This window comes from Glycine soja, chromosome 14 (assembly GCF_004193775.1).
Source record: "Glycine soja cultivar W05 chromosome 14, ASM419377v2, whole genome shotgun sequence".
NCBI lineage: Eukaryota > Viridiplantae > Streptophyta > Magnoliopsida > Fabales > Fabaceae > Glycine > Glycine soja.
The window spans coordinates 1,473,757-1,492,328 of record NC_041015.1 but is presented as its reverse complement, the minus strand read 5'-3'; the positions used below and the strand labels follow the sequence as shown (position 1 = coordinate 1,492,328).

Below are 18,572 nucleotides of genomic sequence, written 5' to 3'. Positions count from 1 at the left end.
AATTGTAACATTTAATTTTTCAAGTTCCAATTTTTCACAATTTTGATCTTTCAATTAAGTCGCTTGAGTTGACCGTTTAAAAAAATATTGACCACTCATTCAATACATTTATTTAATCTTTAATTCGTGATTAACAGAATAATTACTGGAGTTTTTTAATTCATTAAGTTTCCACTTTTTTAAAAAAATACAATGGTAAAACATATATAATTTTCTTATTATTTCTCAAAATCTATAAAATATATTTTAAAATAGAAAAATTAAATGTACATAATAATAGTAATAATAATAATAATATTTTATTTCATGATTTCTATTCGAATGAATTAAATTTGATTTAAAGTGTAAATTTCTATATTTGGATTTTGAAAAAATTAAAGCACAAAATTATAATTATAAAATGAATTTGAGCTTTGGTATATCCTCCGAAGTCAAGAGAACGAAAAAACCTGCTACTCGGTGAAAGCTTGGCATCTGTCATCGTTTTAAAAAAACTGTTCATTTCGAAATTACCCCTTTCAATACCATCAGTCAAGACTTTGGTTTGGTTTGTTGTCATGACACTAGTTTTGAATATATTTGATTTTATTTTAGATAAAAAATTTAGAATTAATTTAAAATTGATTTTAGATTGAAATAATTTATGTATTAGATTTAAATTTTTATAATAAAACATTTAAACATAAATCATATTATTTTAAAACTAAATTTCACCAATTTTATGGAGGTGAATTGGAACACATCCTGGTTGTCCTGCGTTTTTGTTGGACACACCAAACACTGATCAGTTTCATGTTTGGTCATAAAAGAAATATGAATCCATCCACTTGGCCAGCAAAACATTGTGCACCTTGTTGCATCGATCTTAAACACTTTTGGAACAGTCTAAACGTCGTCGTAGTGTGTTTGCGGGGATGTTGCAGCAGCTCGAGGCTGTGGTTGTGGGGAAGGGGTAAAGTTGGAATGAGAACAGATTTTAAATTGAATAATAGATATTTTTAAATTGATGGTTCGGATTTGGGATCATCACTCTCATTATAATAGCTGTTTCATACCTTTCCCTGTTTTTGTTTTTTCAGTTGCAACAACCCTAGTAACTCTCTAAAAGGTGAGAACCCACAGGACAGGGATTCCCTCCTTAACTTGTTAGATATATAGAAAAAGAATAAAGGTAGCAGCTTGATTTGGTTTGGTTGATTTCATTGTCGATTATTATTGAAAAAGAAGGAAATTTGTTGATGGATTACTACGGGCTATGTGACTGACTAGTTTTGGTTTGCTTGATTGAAGATCAAGGAAGGAAGGAAGCAAGATGTTGGGTGTTATAAGGCACAAGGTATGGTACTGTCTGTGTCTCAAGTCTCAAGTCTGATTCCTATTCCAATTACGTTTCATATGATTTATTTTATTTTATTTGCAGAGTATTCGCCATGCCTTCTCCGCTATAAGACACTTGTCTTCTGCAGCTAAAGAGGTATGCATTATTGTTCTCATCTCTAATCTCTTAATCTCTTACTATCAAATATTAAAGTGGCCATTGTTGTTTCCATGCAGATTACTGTCAGGGAGGCTCTGAACTCCGCACTCGATGAGGAAATGTCCGCTGATCCTAAAGTGTTCTTGATGGGTGAAGAGGTTGGGGAATATCAGGGTGCATACAAGGTTGGTTGGTTGGTTGGTTGGTTTAGTTGTCTTGCCAACCTCTCCTTTTAAGAACTTCATTAACTTAACTTTCTTCTTTCATTTTAGATATCCAAGGGGCTGCTCGAAAAGTTTGGCCCCGAGAGGGTTCTTGATACTCCAATCACTGAGGTCATTTTTCTTACTTCATACTTTATTTGCATCTCTTCACTGGATTTATAATGGTGATGGCTTTGGGATGCATTCCTTCCAACTGTGTTGTTCTTCATGCTTATTGAGCATCAAAATTTACTTTTTTCAGCTTCTCACTTTAAAATTTGTAGGAAAATAAGAACAGGATTTGTTTATAATTGGTTTCAGCTGTTGGATTGAGATAATTTTTTTGTGAAATATAATACAGGCTGGGTTTGCTGGGATTGGAGTTGGTGCTGCTTACTATGGTCTAAGGCCTGTTGTGGAGTTTATGACTTTTAACTTCTCCATGCAGGTTGGAGTTTATCTTGATTGCATCCTTTCTTTCTTAAATTGAGTGTGAACTTGAGTGATATATTTTTTACAGCAGCGTCACTTAATTTATGTATATGTACAATGTTATGTAAAGCTTGCTGCCCGTGAAGTTATTAGATGGCATTGTATGAGTTTTGTCTTCTGTGTGATTAGAATACCAGGGTTATGAGGTTTTCAACACATGATGATTCATTCCACAAGGAAAAATGTTGACTTCTCTGTGAGGCTGTGTTGATAATCACAGTTATCAATCAAGGATATAGATGCGTGTGGCCAACCCCAGATAGCAACTATTCTGAAGATTACATATACAAGATAAATTGGATAATTAATTTACAGTTGATACATAAATGTTCAAAAATAAAAATTACTCAGTGAACAACATTTCATCATTGATAATCAGAAGTTATAGTGATATAGTCTAGACATACAATCATCACAAATTACAAATGTTAGGCATAATTAACAAGTTAATAACAACAAAGGATCATAAGGATATAAAAAGTACAGTGCCAAACCTTATTAATAATTATGAGCCTCTAATGCCATGCGGACTATGAAGTGCTAGCTACACGACACAAGGAGAAAAAGTAAAAAGGGCTCACTGAGGTGACAGGATGGGAGTTGCTATGTAGAACACGAGTGGGTTGCTCGAAAATGACAGCAAACAACGGAAAATGGTGAACCTCAAACTAGAGAGTGGAGGGGGCGTGATGGAAGACAATGCATGACAGTAAATGGCATGCTGCTGGGTCCTTTGGACAGAAAAAAATGATGAAGCTCAAGCGAGAGGGGGAGGTATGATGGATATGACAATGTAAATCAGCAGGGCACATGACGAAATCCCCAATAGTGGTTGTGATTTGACACGTTTAGGGCTTGTGATGTCTGCTCTATCAAAATCGAATGTGATTCTCTGTGCATTGTGGGGACAACAAACAAAATGCTGTGAACTTCTGTGATTGACTACTCTGTTATTAAAGATATAAAACTAAGGATTTGTGGTTGGGATTCAGTTTATTGTTAACAGAGACAATCATTCTTGGCTTTAAAAATCTAATAATTTTGTGGTGTTTAACTATTAGTTTGAACATCACATTGATGCCATACAAATCAATCTAGTTTGTTAGACGCCAGGCATGCCGTTTTGCTGGAATTTTGTTACTTGTCAACTCCTGTTGCTTCTATGCTCAAGTATTATGCTTAGGTATGAATTATGTTGGAAGATGAAACCTCTTTCTTCTGCATGAAGTAAGCTTTTATGTTTACAATCTTAATATTGAGCTTTGGTAGCTTGAATGTTGAAATACTAATAAACTGTGAAGAATATTGTGTCCACATGTGTAATGGTGTTTATTTTGGGCTTCATTTGTTTGATATGCAGCTACATCATCTTCATTTATTGGCTAGCGGATTAATTATTCAGTTTTAACCTTTGTTGCAGGCAATAGATCATATTATTAACTCTGCCGCAAAATCAAACTACATGTCTGCTGGGCAAATATCGGTACCTATTGTCTTTAGAGGACCCAATGGTGCTGCTGCTGGGGTTGGTGCTCAGCATTCTCAAGTACGGTTCTCCTAGCTGCTTTCTTTTAAAGACAAACTTTATTTAACCATTTGAGAACTGATAAATAATTCAGGTTTCGTCTTTGTATGCCCAACAACTTTTCCTTTATGCAGTGTTATGCATCTTGGTATGGCTCATGCCCTGGGTTGAAAGTCTTGTCACCATATTCATCTGAAGATGCTCGTGGTTTGCTTAAAGCTGCTATAAGGGACCCTGATCCTGTTGTTTTCCTTGAAAATGAATTGTTGTAAGTTGTGCTGCTTGATTCTCCCACCCCAAAAAAGACACTTGTGCTGCTTGATTTGTACATGAAAATGAGTGGTCATAGATTTTGACATCAGTTCTTGTTTCAAAAAATATTTAATTTGATGGATTATGTCCTCTAGATATGGTGAGTCATTCCCTGTTTCGGCCGAAGTTCTTGATTCCAGTTTTTGCCTTCCCATAGGAAAAGCAAAGGTAGTTAATTATCTGTAGCATATTAAATACCCCTTATATTTTTGGAGCCATATTTACTACACAATAATACATTCTTATTGATTTCTTGTTTGCTTCATGCATTTTACCACTAAACAGATTGAGAGGGAAGGGAAAGATGTGACTATTACAGCCTATTCAAAAATGGTTGGCTATGCTCTCAAGGTTTGTTTACTGTGAGATCCTTTTGTATTATAAATATGTAATATGTATTATGTGTTGTTCACTTGTCTTGTTTGTTCAATTTGCTGCAAAGTATGTGAAAGATAGGTTTGTCTTGCATTTAAATTTAAATATTAAATAATAAGATAAGACAAGAATCAATTATAACTTTTTTCTGGATGGGTTGGTGTGTTACGTAGCGTTTTATATTTTCTTAAAAAAAATTGAAATCTCTGACCCCTTACTGTACTACCAAAGTAGAGAACATTCTTAAATATCTCTTCTCTTGGTGTTTAGGCTGCTGAGACACTGGCAAAGGAAGGAATCAGTGCTGAGGTAAAACTTTAGTTTGTAATGAACTTCCCCTCTTTTTTGCAAAAGCATCATTTGGGTTATGATAATGGTGAGTGATGCTCTTATCCACATAGGTCATTAATTTGCGTTCAATCCGACCGCTTGATCGGTCCACAATCAATACTTCTGTCAGGAAAACCAACAGGCTGGTGACAGTTGAAGAAGGGTTTCCTCAGCATGGTGTTGGCGCTGAAATCTGGTTTATCTCTTTGCATTAATTTGTTTTTGTATGAATGTATCTTACTGGTTAACTCTTGGCAATCATGAGTGTGTACTTCTCTTGCACAGCACATCTGTCATTGAGGAGAGTTTTGGTTATCTAGATGCACCGGTTGAGAGAATTGCTGGGGCTGATGTTCCCATGCCTTATGCAGCAAATCTGGAAAGAATGGCTGTCCCACAGGTAATGGTTCTTAAATATTAATTGTTTTCTGTGACTTTTGTCAGCATGATTTGGAAGATTTGTTTTCATTATTTTGATCCTGAAATGTATTTCTATTTTTGAATGGGTGAAATGACTTGATGGTTTTGTAAGAGATGAGTTTTGTATCCTGATAAATATAGCTAGATGCTAATTTGTTCAAGGTTTTGGTTCTATCCTTCATTTAAATCTGATTGCTTCCTGTTATATGTGGATGTACAGGTTGAAGATATTGTTCGTGCTGCAAAGAGAACATGCTACAGATCCGTGCCTTTGGCTGCATCCGCTTGAATGTTCTGGAAATTTTTCATGCCATGGTCAGTTCTTTGTAGAAGCAAAAAATTTCCTTAATTTCCACCATAAAACAGCAGGAAGAAATTGTAACCAAAGAATGTTAGTCTTAACTCATTTGTTATGTTAGGCTTTGGTTTAAAAGATTCTGTCATATGCATAATACTGTCTTAATTTTCAGGACTCAGATGCTATACATTTTTTTCCCATCTCAGCATATCTGGGAGGAAGTTAATGTTAAATAACTTAGACAACAGTGACACAAGGCAGCAGGAAGTTTTCAATGTTTTTGGTTTCTGCTTGGCAATAACTAAAAGTCAACTTTTTGAATACATTATTTCCAGCGGACCACTTTAGTGCAAGATCTAACTTGCTGTTATTTCATCTTCGTTTACTGTTTTAGTTACATTGGCAAACTAGAGATATTTGATTTGATGTGAGGTCCTTATTCTTGAGGTTGTGGGTACTTAGTTCATCTTCTATTTTGATCATTTAATTAATGAAGCATTAAGTATTTTTTTTTCACTGTTATATTCTTAACATTTTTATTTTTAAACAGCTTATTTTCTACAAAAATTGTGGGGTAAGTTAATCGGCCCACATAGTTTTTTTCTTTTTCCCTTTAAATAAAGAGGATATAACGCGAATGGAGGCCATGATGTGTTGTGGAGCCTGCCAGCGTCAAGTCCTTTCTCCACTTGCCCTCTCCCTCCCCAAATTTGAAGGTAAGACAATAGTGGAGCAAACGAGGCACAAACATAGTTGAGAAAAATGCCCCCCAACCAAGACGTGGTCCAAAGCCTAAACACTTCCTATTAACAAATTTGGATACCTTCCCTACCCTTGAGTTGCCTCTAATCACAATTCTTGGTCTTTCAGAACATGATTCCCATCACTAAATCTATTATTTATTTCCTTTTAATAATCATAATTTGTATTTCGATTTGGGAAAATATTAGTGCATCTAAACCTAGTCATGTTATTTACTTATTTAAAAAGAAAATCGTAATCATCCGATTAATTAATGAGTAATTTGAGCATACAATCACACAACATTAAACAAACGGATAAAAAAAAACACATTAAACGTTATAGAATGATTTTCAACCCAAATTTATGGAGAATTTTTTGTATGGGTTGGGATCATCATAGGTCAATTTTCACACAACCAAGATTCTCAATTAAAAATAATAATAAGACTTGATTATACGTTTTTTTGTGTGTCATAAGCTTGATTATGTGTATCACACATAACATCGAGATGAGAATAGTAGAAAATGATGTAATAATTTCTCAATTTTAATGGCCGGAGGTGAAACAAGTTAACAATTAAAGGGAGAAGAACAATTTGTTGGGAACTTATTACTAAGATGTCACCAATTGATGTTTCTCTACAAGAAGTTGTGTGCAAATCAAAGGTGGGATTGTGTGGCGTTAATCAATCCCATAAAGAGAGATATCGCGTATAAGTATGATTACTAGACAAGGAAATAATAAGTGGTAAGGTGAGGGGCACCTAGGTGGGCATGCTGGAATGGTTTGGCAGCAACATTACATTAGGCCTCCAATGAATTGTGGAGGGTCACTTCACACGGTGCGTGCGTGTTTAAGCTGGCGTTGACTTTTCACAAATCTCTAACATTGCACCTTATATTATGCTTCAAAACAAAAACAAGACACAACCTTCCATCCCCGCGGCTTCTAGAAGTGTCACGTTCATTTCAGTAAGTGGGGCAGGAATATGCAAAGAAACCCTCATTTTCTCTCTTTCCAAACACCCCTTCCAACAACACCTTCCTCTCTTTGGATTCAAAGATAAGCCAATAATAGCTCAACCAGAGGACAAGGTGGCCTAATGCTTCATCATTCAAACTTCTAACACCGTATTCCACTATCCTTCTTTTGATACCAAGGAAGAACGAAAATACAATATATATAATTTTCTTTTTTTTCAACTAAAATATATAAAAAAAAAAACATCATAGTACCTATATTTTCTTAGCCCTCTTTTTTTACTCGTAAGGTTAGATTGGACTCTAAAACTTAACCATATGCAGGGCTTGACAAAAACAGAAACAAAAACATTAACGGTGACATTTAGATTGCATTGATTCTTTTCTTACAACGTTACAAGATACCACAAAAGAAGAAGAAAAAAGAAAGGATTTTTCTCCCGTCCAAATCCAATCATTCACACCTAGATCTATTTAACCCACGCTGCCAAACAGCTTGAGTGCCATTGGAGGCAAAATGATAGTAGTAGTTCTTTTCCTTTTGCAATTGCTCCCAAAATAAGAAAAGGTAACAACAAATAATCACTCGACTCACCAAACAAAGTTTTCTTTGAAAGCGCTCTTGCTTACACTTGGTCATAAAGGTAAGGAAGAAAATAAAAATAATCAAAAACTACAATAAAAAGCCTTTCGGTACCGGAAAAGCTGCATTTGCTTTGCCTCATCGTCTAACAATTTACATGGAATCAATCAAATTCAATTTGGCGTTACATTCAAACATTGGAAATTTCAACTAATGAAGGCAAAAAGAACCAAACCAAAAATAACGAATTGATTTTCCAAGTGTAAAGAAAAAATAGTAAAGAGAAATAACTAAATCTAAGTGTTAGAGCAACACTGAAATTCTTAACTATGATAAATTGATACATAGAAACAAAGAGAAGAGGACCCGTGGGAGATTACATATATACCCACATTGGATTACCCGCAAATTCATTTGGTTTTTCAAACGAACAGATCATAATTTCTTTCTCTTTTTCTCTTCCCATTCAATATTTCCTTCCAAATAAAATGTTTTAAAAAATAAATAGTAAAAAGAAGAAAATATACCCAACACGGAATCTGCCTCTGACAGAATTAAGATCATATTACCATAATCTTACATCTGATCATTTTTTTAATATATTTTTTCCCTCATAGCAATAACAAAAAATCAAGTTGAAGAGATAAAAAAAATGAGAAATTAAAAATCATCATCGCACGATAATCATCAGAGACAAAGCGCGGTGCAGCGTAGATCATCATCCACGACGGCAGCATCATCATCAAACGGCAGCGCGTTGAGATCGAACGGCAAGGGAGGTCGAAACGACGAGGAAACGATGTTGTCGTCGCTGTCGTCAACGACGGAGGAGGAAGAGTCGCAGTCACTGTGGCAGTCTTCGGGGACAAGAGGGGGAGTGCGCGGGTATCTCCGCGTAGTGGTCAAAAACGGCGTCGTGGTGGTTGTGGTTGTGGTGGGAGGGCGGGGCCCACTGAAGGACTCAACGGTGCTACTCATGCCACTTGAAGTTGGTCTTTGAGGGTTGTTAAGGTTGTCGTTGTTGTTGTTGCTGTTGTTTTGGTGGTCGTGGAAACCAGCGTAGAAGAAAGGATCCGTGGTGGGGTGTTGATAGCAAAAAGGTGAGAGAGGGAAATTGGTTTTGGCCTTGGAACCTCGGAGATTCCGAGCGGCGGTGTCGTAGGCACGTGCAGCATCCTCGGCAGAATCGAAGGTTCCCAACCAAACCCTGGCTTTCTTCAACGGGTCTCTGATCTCCGCCGCGAATCTCCCCCACGGTCTCTTCCGCACGCCCCGGTACCGAGGCTCCTTTAAAACGGATCCGTTCACCGCCGCCGCCGCCGCCGCCGCCGAGGCTCCTCCTCCTCTGCCCTTCCGCATCTCTTCGGAGAAACTAATGAAACAAAAAAAAAAAAAAAGACAGACACCAAGGTTCGTCCGACGCGACAAGGTGTGGTCTTGGATTGGATTGGAGCTCAGAGATACATGTGTGTGTGATATATATTAATGGGTTTTTTTCACAAGTGGATGTTATGGAGATGGAAGAGGTATAATAAGATGATGAGGATGAGAAATGGAGAGAGAGAATTGAAGGCGGTACCACCTTCTCTTCTTCTTCTTCTGCTCCTTCAACTACACACACAAAAATAAATTATTAATAAATAATACAAAAAATGGGTCTTCAGCGTGTTCGCGTCTTTCATCTCTCAATGGGTTTCCTGGCTTGTCTCTAATCTAATACCATTTTTTTAAATAAATAAAATCTTTTTATTTTAATTTCTTTATGAAAAAAATATTTGTCAACATCTCAAATGCTGGTTAACACGGAAGAGAAAGAGAAAAAAAACAAATATAATAAATAATATAATACGATAAGAAAACAATAAAAAATATTGATAAAATCAAGAGGTGTTCAAAAATAGACTCTTTCTTTATTACCTTTTTGGCTGCCTTCCTTCTCAAACTGACCTCTTGTCTTGCTTTATCTTCTGTTATATTATTTTATAAAAAGAATCTCTGTTTTTAATGTATTTTTCTCGTTTACAAATTACGAAGAGTGAGTTAAGGGATTGCCGAAATGACGAGAAGGCCCTTGGGGTTTCTTGGAGGTAAATTTGCCTTGCCTTGGTTGGTGTACTTTTGATTTGGTGAGGTCCCTTTCATGATAGCATACCTCTCTGATTATTTCTTCTTTTTCCAGGGAACACACACGGAGGGAGGGGTAAACATAAATGCAACAGATGAAGATCTTATCTCTGTTTTAAATTTTAATAAATAAATATACTAATTTCCTTTCTATGAAGCAAAGGATTTCGATCGATTTTCTATAAAGAAATTAGTTTATACAGTATTTTCTTTTCATCTATTTCAATTATTTCGGCTGTGGACGAGGAAGCGAATTATGTGCCATGCGTAAGTGCAATTTTTTATAGCCGCTTAAATGTATATTTTTTATTTTTGTTTTTCATAAGAACTTTATTAATTACTAATTAGCAGTGTGAACTAACTATATTTTAAAATAATCACCAGTCTAATTATTGGTGTAAACTGTACCTATTTTCTAACACTATACATACACAATCTTAATTTTTACGAATTATGATTCTACATTATTATTATTATATGATAAAGGGGAAAAAAAGTCCAAGCAAAAACAAACCGTCCAATAAGTTTAAATAGATATTAATAGCCTCCATCTTAGTTTCAAAAACATGAATTTCAATTTTAAGACTTCTCAATTAAGCGATACAAATCTTTTAGTTTAGGATATTTTAAAAATTATAATAATGCTTACGTTAATCCACAATTGTCAATGCGGCTAAGTAGCTCACTTACTTTTTTGTTGTACAAGAAGTATCTCACTTGCTTAAAAATACATATTCCACATAATTAATAGTTAATGTTGTAGCTTCATTTTTTGCTGAAAAATCAGAAGAATAAAACAATGTCAATTTGTTGTCCTCAACCAAATAATTAGGGTATTTGGTTTGTATTTTTATTTCCTTTTTTTTTTTTTGAAAATGATTTTTATTTTTAAAATATTAAAATTCTGAAAACATATTTTGTTCGACTTCTTGTTTTCTGCTTTCAAGAAATAAAAATACTGAAAACACGTTTTCAAAATGAAATATATTTTTAAATTTGTTTAAAATTACATTATTTGCCACCGTGTTTTCATTTTACTCAAAATAAGGTTTGTGACTTCAACTGAAAACGATATTTTATTGTTTTCAATTTTTAATTCGTTAGAAAAAATATTTTCACTGAAAATAAAAACAGAAATCTAATCAAACACATTTTTATTACCATTTTTTATTTTCAGTGAAAATGAAAATAGAAAATAACCAAACCAAACATCCTCTTATATTTTTTTCTTATATCTTATATTTTTTTCTTATATCTTTTGATATGACTTTTATTTATTAATAATTAGTGGTGTTAATTATTCAGCCAAAAAAAATGGTGTGAACTAACTTTCTTTTAGAATAATCAAAGATGTAATTACATAAGTGAACTATGCATTTTTCAATAAGCACACGCAAAGTAAAAATTACAACAATGATCTCATGTATGTTTATATGTTAAAACCTAATAACTAAATACATTTTCCTTCCACTAAATCACTAGATTTTGATTTTGGAGGGATCTTAGGTCAATTTCTAATAATGATCCATAAATTTTATTTTCTAAAAGGAAATCAGTTTATTTTTTCTTTTTGTTCATTTTAATTATTTAGGCTGAGAGCGAATAAGTTGGATGTGCTGTGCGCAAGTGCCATTCACATTTAGCCAAATATTAATCCTTTCTATTTATAATTTTTTATAGGAATTTTGGTAAATTCAAATTTGTGGTCAGAACTAACTTTTTATTGATATAAGCGATGGTGCAATTACTTATGTGAATTGTACTTATTTTCAGACACAAAGTCGGAAGCACATGGATGTTCCTGTCTGTAAGTTAAATTCTAATGAATAAATACGATTTCCTTCGTCTAAAAGAAATAGATTTTAATTTTGGAGATATTTTACGCCAATTTCTAATAATTATCCATAAAATTTCTTCTTTTTATTTGCAATTTTTGTGAGAAAAATTATTAATAACTATTTTAAAAAAATGGATCGGTGTTGTAACAACATATGTGAAGTATACCTATTTTCGGTGGGCACATGCAAAATGGTAATGCACAAATTAATGATCTTATATGTATCATAATAAATAAATATAATCTTCTTCCACTAAAACAACTGATTTTGATTTTGAAGAGATTTTATGCTAAATTCTATTAATAATTTGTAAATATTAAATTAGATTTTGGGTTTAATTTTAAAAATCAATTTAATTCGATAAAAATTAAGTTTATATGCATATAAATATTTTTAGTTAGAAAATTCTCACGTCAATTATATTTCTACAAATATGTGTTTTAAGTTACAATTTACAGTCCTGATTTATATTTTCTACAATGTTGTTCTTTAAATAAGATCCTATTATTTCGATATATTCATGATTTTTTTATTTTGAATTATTTGATCTTTTTTATTTTCTTTGTATCATTTATTCCTTTGTATTCCCTTTCGGCATATGCTTGAACCTGAGATCAAAGAAGGCAAATGCTTCCCCATCCACTCTCCTAAACTATTTCCAGTCTATCTTAAAAATCAAAAGGAAAAAAATGGTGAGTAACTAGTATTTAATTAAATTGTAGTTTAAGATTATATTTAACTGTTGTAATTTATTTAATTAAAATTCAATTTAAAAAAAAAAAGATAAAAGAAGGTAAATTAAAAGAAAGAAAATAAAAAACATCAAATATACATATAAGGAGAAAATGAATAGTTTGAGAAAGAAATTTTTTAGCCAGTTATAAAAAAAACATGCAAAATATACATCTAAACTGAGAAAAGAAAGATAACATTGAAAATAATTAATTACTTTAAAAATAAATAAAGCGAAAGTCTCGTTTTTAAAGCTGCATATTTTTATTATAATACAAAATAATGTCACCAATTTCTGCACATTCTTTTACACATATGAAGGAACACAGATTCAAATTATTCAAAACATTTAAAAAATTGTTATGTTTTAAGACTGCATCGTTGCAAAGTCATTCTTTTACATAGCTATAATTTTTTTAAATATAGAATGCGGTAGTCTAAAGAATTAATACTATTTTTGTCGGATCAAATTATTATTTAGAGTTTTGAACAAATGATCTGGATTGCATTATGATTGTTTCCGTTGAATAAGAGATATGTTTCCATTTCCAATATCCCAAATCCATCAAAGAAAGAATAAATTAGACGCCAGTTTGTACATTGAAGAAACTAATCAAGGTTGATTTTGTTCAACGTACTACTTACTTTCTTTGCTTTTGCAACTTTTGACCAAATAAAAAGCCAATAGCATATACACCATTGTAATATAAGAAACATAAACTTGAAAAACCGATTCCCTAATTTTCAAGAATCACGTATTTTCTTTCCGTTTTACATAACATTGAACCAAACAACGCCTTAAAACCAAAGAAAATAAAAGAGCTAGGGGGGAGGACACACATAAGGATATACAACTACTGCATCATAATGAGCACATTATAAAGAAAAAACGAATTGATATATTAGTGATTATTACGATAGTGAATATACTTTAATAGTTTTTTTTTTACCAATACTTTAATATTTGGCAATTGTTTAAAAACATTGGCATCGCAAAAGAAATTTTGATATCAACAATACTACTTTATGAGAGGAAAATCCAAATGATGGAATTACTTAGCAGAAATGTGAGAACTCGAAACCATATAATTTGATTTTCGAGGGTGCAACTCTCAAGTCTTTACTGCTGAAATATGCTGTACATGTTCAGTTCAGATTGCTGCAACCACATCACCTTTCTACAAAATTCTCAATTACAATAATATCCATTTGACTAAGCTAAAAGGAACTATCAATTGATTGGGCATGATACTATAGTTTTTAAATAATAAAATGAAAACAAATAGTCTTGTTAGATGAGATATATGTTGAATGTGTATGTATGGAAAATTAAATCGTACTCAAAGTCGTTTCGAAAAATAATGTGAATTCATTATATATGCATCTATTCTCACTAGAAAATATCACTGAAATTCTCAACAAAGTAATGTTTCAAATATCATCAACTACATTTTCTCCCCCTGTCATGCTCATTTTTTACCCTTTGCTTACGTATGAAAGAAAATGAGTTATTTTTTCTGGGTAAGAAATTCACCAGACTGGATTTTACTGAACAATTGGTACGTTTAGCATTTCTTACCCTTCTTCAGCTTTCTTTTTTTAAGTAAACAGTAATTAAAGCTTCTACCGTTTCAGATAGACGGTGCAATTGTCAAAGGTACGATAAAAAGATACAACTATTCAGAAGCACAGTAACATGCCTGCTAGTTGAAAATGCTTTAATTTAATTTCGAACTATTTTTCATCACATGCATCAGTACGTAGGGTAAAGGAAATTTAAATATATTATTAAAAAAATTAATTAGTAAAAAGTAATATAAATAAATATTATAGTTTTAGCATAATAAATATTCGTATAAATTTTGTACAAAACTACTAGTTAAACTAAGTAGGTGATAAATATATGAAGTGACATTAAAAAATGGACTGCGATAAGATAGTAGTTAAGAAAAAAATAAATTACGAAGTTATAACCTCAAACGCTATATGAAATACTACTAAAACAATATAGACCATTCAAATAAACTCTTTTACCAACCATACTAATTTAACAAACTGTTTTTTTAATAAAATAAACTAGAAAGTAATTTAATCTCCTCAAATACTGAGCTAGTTTGTTTAAATTATTTTTTTAAATATTTATTTTTAAAAAAAATAAGTAATTTTACATTTTTTTTATGTGCTTGTCTAAATTATTTATATTTAAATAAATATTTTTAGAAATAAAACATATTTATTTCTTAAAAAAATACTTATATATCTTTTAAATGACTTTTTTAAGTTTATATATATATATATATATATATATATATATATATATATATAAATAAAAGGAGAGATCAAATTATATTAATATAATTTTGATAATTACTAAATTATTTTATAACTTTTAATTGAATAATATTTTCTAAAACGTTATCGTTAAATTGAAAATTTGTTTCACATGTAGCACATATAAAATTTCATATTAATCCAAAAATATTTATTATCTCGTTTATATATATTAAAATTAATATATTATAAACATTTTAAAATATATTAAAATATAAATCTTTTTGATTTTTTTTTTGTTATTGTTTAATTTTGATAAAATTTGACACAAATAATATAAGTAATATATAGATATAATTCAATATTTAAATCAATAAAAAATTATATTTTATATCAAGTTATAAAAATAATATAATACTTCTCTCTATATATATTAATCAATAAACTATTTTAGACTTGTACTCCTTCGGTCTATTTGGTTGGATGACAATTTTCACAATTTCACTGATAATCAGATTTCGATCAATTCTATGAGATTACTGGTCAGATACATGTTATACACATTCAACCCTTAGATGTTAAGTAAGCCTAATTACTTACACAAGAAATTTCAAGGGATCTTGATGCACCAATAAAGTCGTGATAAGATTGAGCTCATAGGATTATCGAATCGATCGGTTACAAAATAATCTTATATATATTCTTACATTTTACTTAGAAATGAGATTACACTTTTCACACTTAAATGCTCTTGCATCATATATCTCCTTCCTATAAAACACGATCTAGTTACAAACTTACAATAACAATACTTATATATCCATAATCTTTCCGACATTAATGTCAATATATAGTACCCATTATAATTTTTGTTATAATTTGGAAGTATGAATGATGTCCGCACGACTGAATGCACCCGATCGGGGAAAAGAAAACTTAAAAGAAAACCTATGCATGTCCTTCTATTACATTTTTAATAACTAAGAAATATTAAAAATATTATACAAATATTTGTCAATATAAGTCAAATATAAAGATATAAATTAAAATACAAAACTAAAAATAGGTTAATAGCGGTAAAAAAATGTATATTAAGAATATATATATATATAAAATAGATATATGATCAACTCAAGTAGGTGAATTAAATTAAAGTAAGGTTTCACTTTATGTAACTCCTGTCAACAGTGGAAGATCCACACTCTAATCAGTTAAAAAATTATACATAATATTTAAAAATTATTTTAGAAATAGGTTGCTCCTTTTAACTTAAGGTCCTAAATTTGCCACTGCATGCAAAGTGAGAAGTGCTACATAAGGAACGAACGACAATAATATTGAAGAATATATTGATTGATTAAGATACATGATCAACCGGTGATATATAAAAAATAACATATAATTTCTCTTTCTCTCTCTAACTATTTATCAAAATATATTTTACAATAATAAAATGAAATACGCGTTTCATCATATGTTCAGTAAATATATGTTATAATAAGAGTTGAGTTCATCATTTAGGCATTTACTTACTTGGTTCTATTCATATAGTAAAAAATTCAATAGATATATAGTATCAACATATTTGCCGCAAAGGTGAGATTGTAAGATGTGAGGAGAGAGAGAAGTAGAAAAAGGAGAGGCAAAGAGAGTAAGGATAGATATGTTGGAGAGTTGTGGGGACTCCTCTGGAAATTAGGGTTGGGCATTATGAATGCTCTTTTTTGTTTTTATTTTCTTGCGAAACGCGCACGCCAGTTGCAGCAGCTCGCTCGGGAAACGCATTCATTCATCGAATCATGCCCAAGTTAAGTCCAATCCTTTGCTCTCTCTCACAGCCTTTTGTCTTTTCTATATGATTTTTCATTCTTAAATAATTTCATTTTACCTTTAAATTTATAAAAATAAATTTGAAAACTAAATCTCAACGCACCAACACCCACTAATAATAATATCATATGCTCACACCACCCCAACTGCTTCATCCAATCATCTCTCACCTTGGACTTGCTTGTTTAAATCAAATTAATTAGATTACCCTAAACTTTCAATTAGTTTAATAAAGTTGCAGAATTAGCTTTATAAAATACTACTAACAGATGCAAAAACTAATTATTGACGGAAATGGAATTAAACCTTTTTTATTTTTTGGAAGGCAAAGGGCCCAAACCCAAAGTAAAACTACACACAAATAACACTAGGGGAGTCTGGTCTCCCCAAATATCAGAAACTCACAAGCTGCCTAATTTCAATATGGGGATGCACATGCCATAATAGACTAAACCCTGCCCTAACGAACGTGTCTCCCGTTTTTAAAGTAAAAAATAGATTTTTTTTTTTTAACTCTGGTAATAAACATAGACGTTGTTGACAAGTTTTTGTTTAATTTTTTTAAAAAAGTATTTAATCTCTCATTTAACCCCTTTTCGTTTATATTGTCTGTTAAATATTTATGTGACTCTGAAAAATAAAAATAAGAGATAAGATAAAAGGTCATAATATTTAAAGAAACTAAAACAAAAATCAATACTTGTCAGGAAAAATAGTGAAAGGCTAATAAACAGGATTATATGAAAAATTTTAAAAATTCGAAAACTAATTATGATTTTTTATAAATAAAGATAGAATATAAAATTGAAATATTTTATAATTTAAAAGATATAATTTAGCCTAAAATAGGTATCTTTATGTTGTACCTTTCGTAAGTTCCTTAGCAAAAAAGAAAAATGAATGGACACTAGGCTACAAAATGTACTTCTTCGGTCTTCTGCGTTTGCGTGGATGCAATTTTTCATTGATTATTCGGAATGATTTTGGAAAATACCCACGTTAAATAGATAATATGCGCCTTACTAATAAAAAAAATATAGATTGTCTATTGATTTAAGAGTTCGATTCCCTGAATTTGTGTGGATGAAAAATATTCATTGAAAAAATGTAGTATTTCAAAAGATGGTATAAATATGCTTTTATTTCTGCTATATATTGTTTCATTGTTTGATCATTGTAGTATTATTATTAATTTTTTGGGTAGAAAATAAAATAATATTTTTTAATTAGTTCTTTTGGAATAAAATGATAAGGACTAAAAGCAAATTAATCATATGTTACAATAAAATAAAAGAACAAGTACTAAAATAAATGTTGGGTTCGCTTTAACAAAATATCATTTGGGCTAAACCGCTAAACAAGCCCACGAACTCTTACCCGGGGCCGTTGGTTGAAAGACCCAAATAATTGATTTTCAACTTTGAGACAAGTTATCTCTTTGACTCTTTCACATAAATAATTTTGGTCCTCTTGAAATATGTAATTATTCTATTAAATTGTGACCTTAGTATCTATGGTTATTTTTTATTTTTAATATCATATAAATTAAGTGCTAACCATTAAGGCGTAAGGTAGTAAATAATATTTCATTTGTACGTAAAATTTTCTCCTCTTTCACGCTCTAACAGAGGTACTTGAATAAATAAAAAAAAGGTTAAATAAGACTTTAGTCCGCCAGCTTTTTTATATTTTAATATTCAGTCATTCAAAACTTTTTTTTGAAAATTTTTAGTCTGTTAATTTTTCATCAGTTTTTTAGTCCTTCAGTTTTCTTTTTCTTTTTTTAGTCTCTCATTTATTTTTATTGCTCAAAATTAATTCTAATTTTATTCCTATTTAGTCCTTATTATTATTTCTTTGGGACTAATTTTATTCCTATTTGAGCCGATTTCTCTAAAATGTTGACGGGTAGCTCCTTGCTAATCGGCTCATTAGAATGACAATAAAACTGCTTGAGATAAAAAATTTGACAAAACAAGAAGAAAGGAAATACAATGTAATGATAGACATGACATAAGCAGAAGAGAATAAGCAAAAA

At 31.3% G+C, this 18,572-nt stretch overlaps 2 protein-coding genes across 7 annotated transcripts; one reads left to right on the top strand and one right to left on the bottom strand.

Annotated features, from left to right (window-relative positions):
* Positions 1–934: 934 nt before the first annotated feature.
* Positions 935–5,878, top strand: LOC114384209 (pyruvate dehydrogenase E1 component subunit beta-1, mitochondrial). Of its 6 annotated transcripts, none has more exons than XM_028343863.1 (15): positions 935–952; positions 1,080–1,108; positions 1,291–1,336; positions 1,421–1,474; positions 1,555–1,662; positions 1,750–1,812; positions 2,042–2,128; positions 3,593–3,718; positions 3,832–3,965; positions 4,105–4,177; positions 4,295–4,360; positions 4,655–4,693; positions 4,786–4,910; positions 5,000–5,114; positions 5,355–5,876. In XM_028343863.1, the coding sequence occupies exons 3-15, from the start codon at positions 1,313–1,315 to the stop codon at positions 5,421–5,423; spliced, it is 1,083 nt and encodes a 360-aa protein (XP_028199664.1). In that variant the 5' UTR covers positions 935–952; positions 1,080–1,108; positions 1,291–1,312; the 3' UTR covers positions 5,424–5,876. The 6 variants fall into 6 exon arrangements, 5 of the variants coding, with proteins under 5 accessions (XP_028199664.1, XP_028199666.1, XP_028199663.1 ...); XR_003660609.1 differs by lacking the exon at positions 935–952 and having other exon boundaries at positions 984–1,108; positions 5,355–5,525; positions 5,605–5,703; XM_028343865.1 differs by lacking the exon at positions 935–952 and having other exon boundaries at positions 984–1,108; positions 5,355–5,449; positions 5,605–5,878.
* A 2,022-nt stretch (positions 5,879–7,900) lies between these two features.
* On the bottom strand, positions 7,901–9,397 carry LOC114384210 (ethylene-responsive transcription factor 3). The gene has a single exon (XM_028343867.1). It carries the CDS (start codon positions 9,096–9,098, stop codon positions 8,427–8,429), a length of 672 nt encoding a protein of 223 aa, XP_028199668.1. The 5' UTR covers positions 9,099–9,397; the 3' UTR covers positions 7,901–8,426.
* Between the last annotated feature and the right edge of the window lie 9,175 nt (positions 9,398–18,572).

Excerpts from the sequence above, each read along its gene's own strand:
- LOC114384210 (XM_028343867.1), bottom strand. The coding sequence starts at position 9,098 with ATGCGGAAGGGCAGAGGAGGAGGAGCCTCGGCGGCGGCGGCGGCGGCG.
- LOC114384209 (XM_028343865.1), top strand. The coding sequence starts at position 1,313 with ATGTTGGGTGTTATAAGGCACAAG. Across the intron at positions 1,663-1,749 it reads AATATCAGGGTGCATACAAG|ATATCCAAGGGGCTGCTCGA; the intron begins GTTGGTTGGTTG and ends CTTTCATTTTAG. Across the intron at positions 5,115-5,354 it reads AAAGAATGGCTGTCCCACAG|GTTGAAGATATTGTTCGTGC; the intron begins GTAATGGTTCTT and ends GTGGATGTACAG.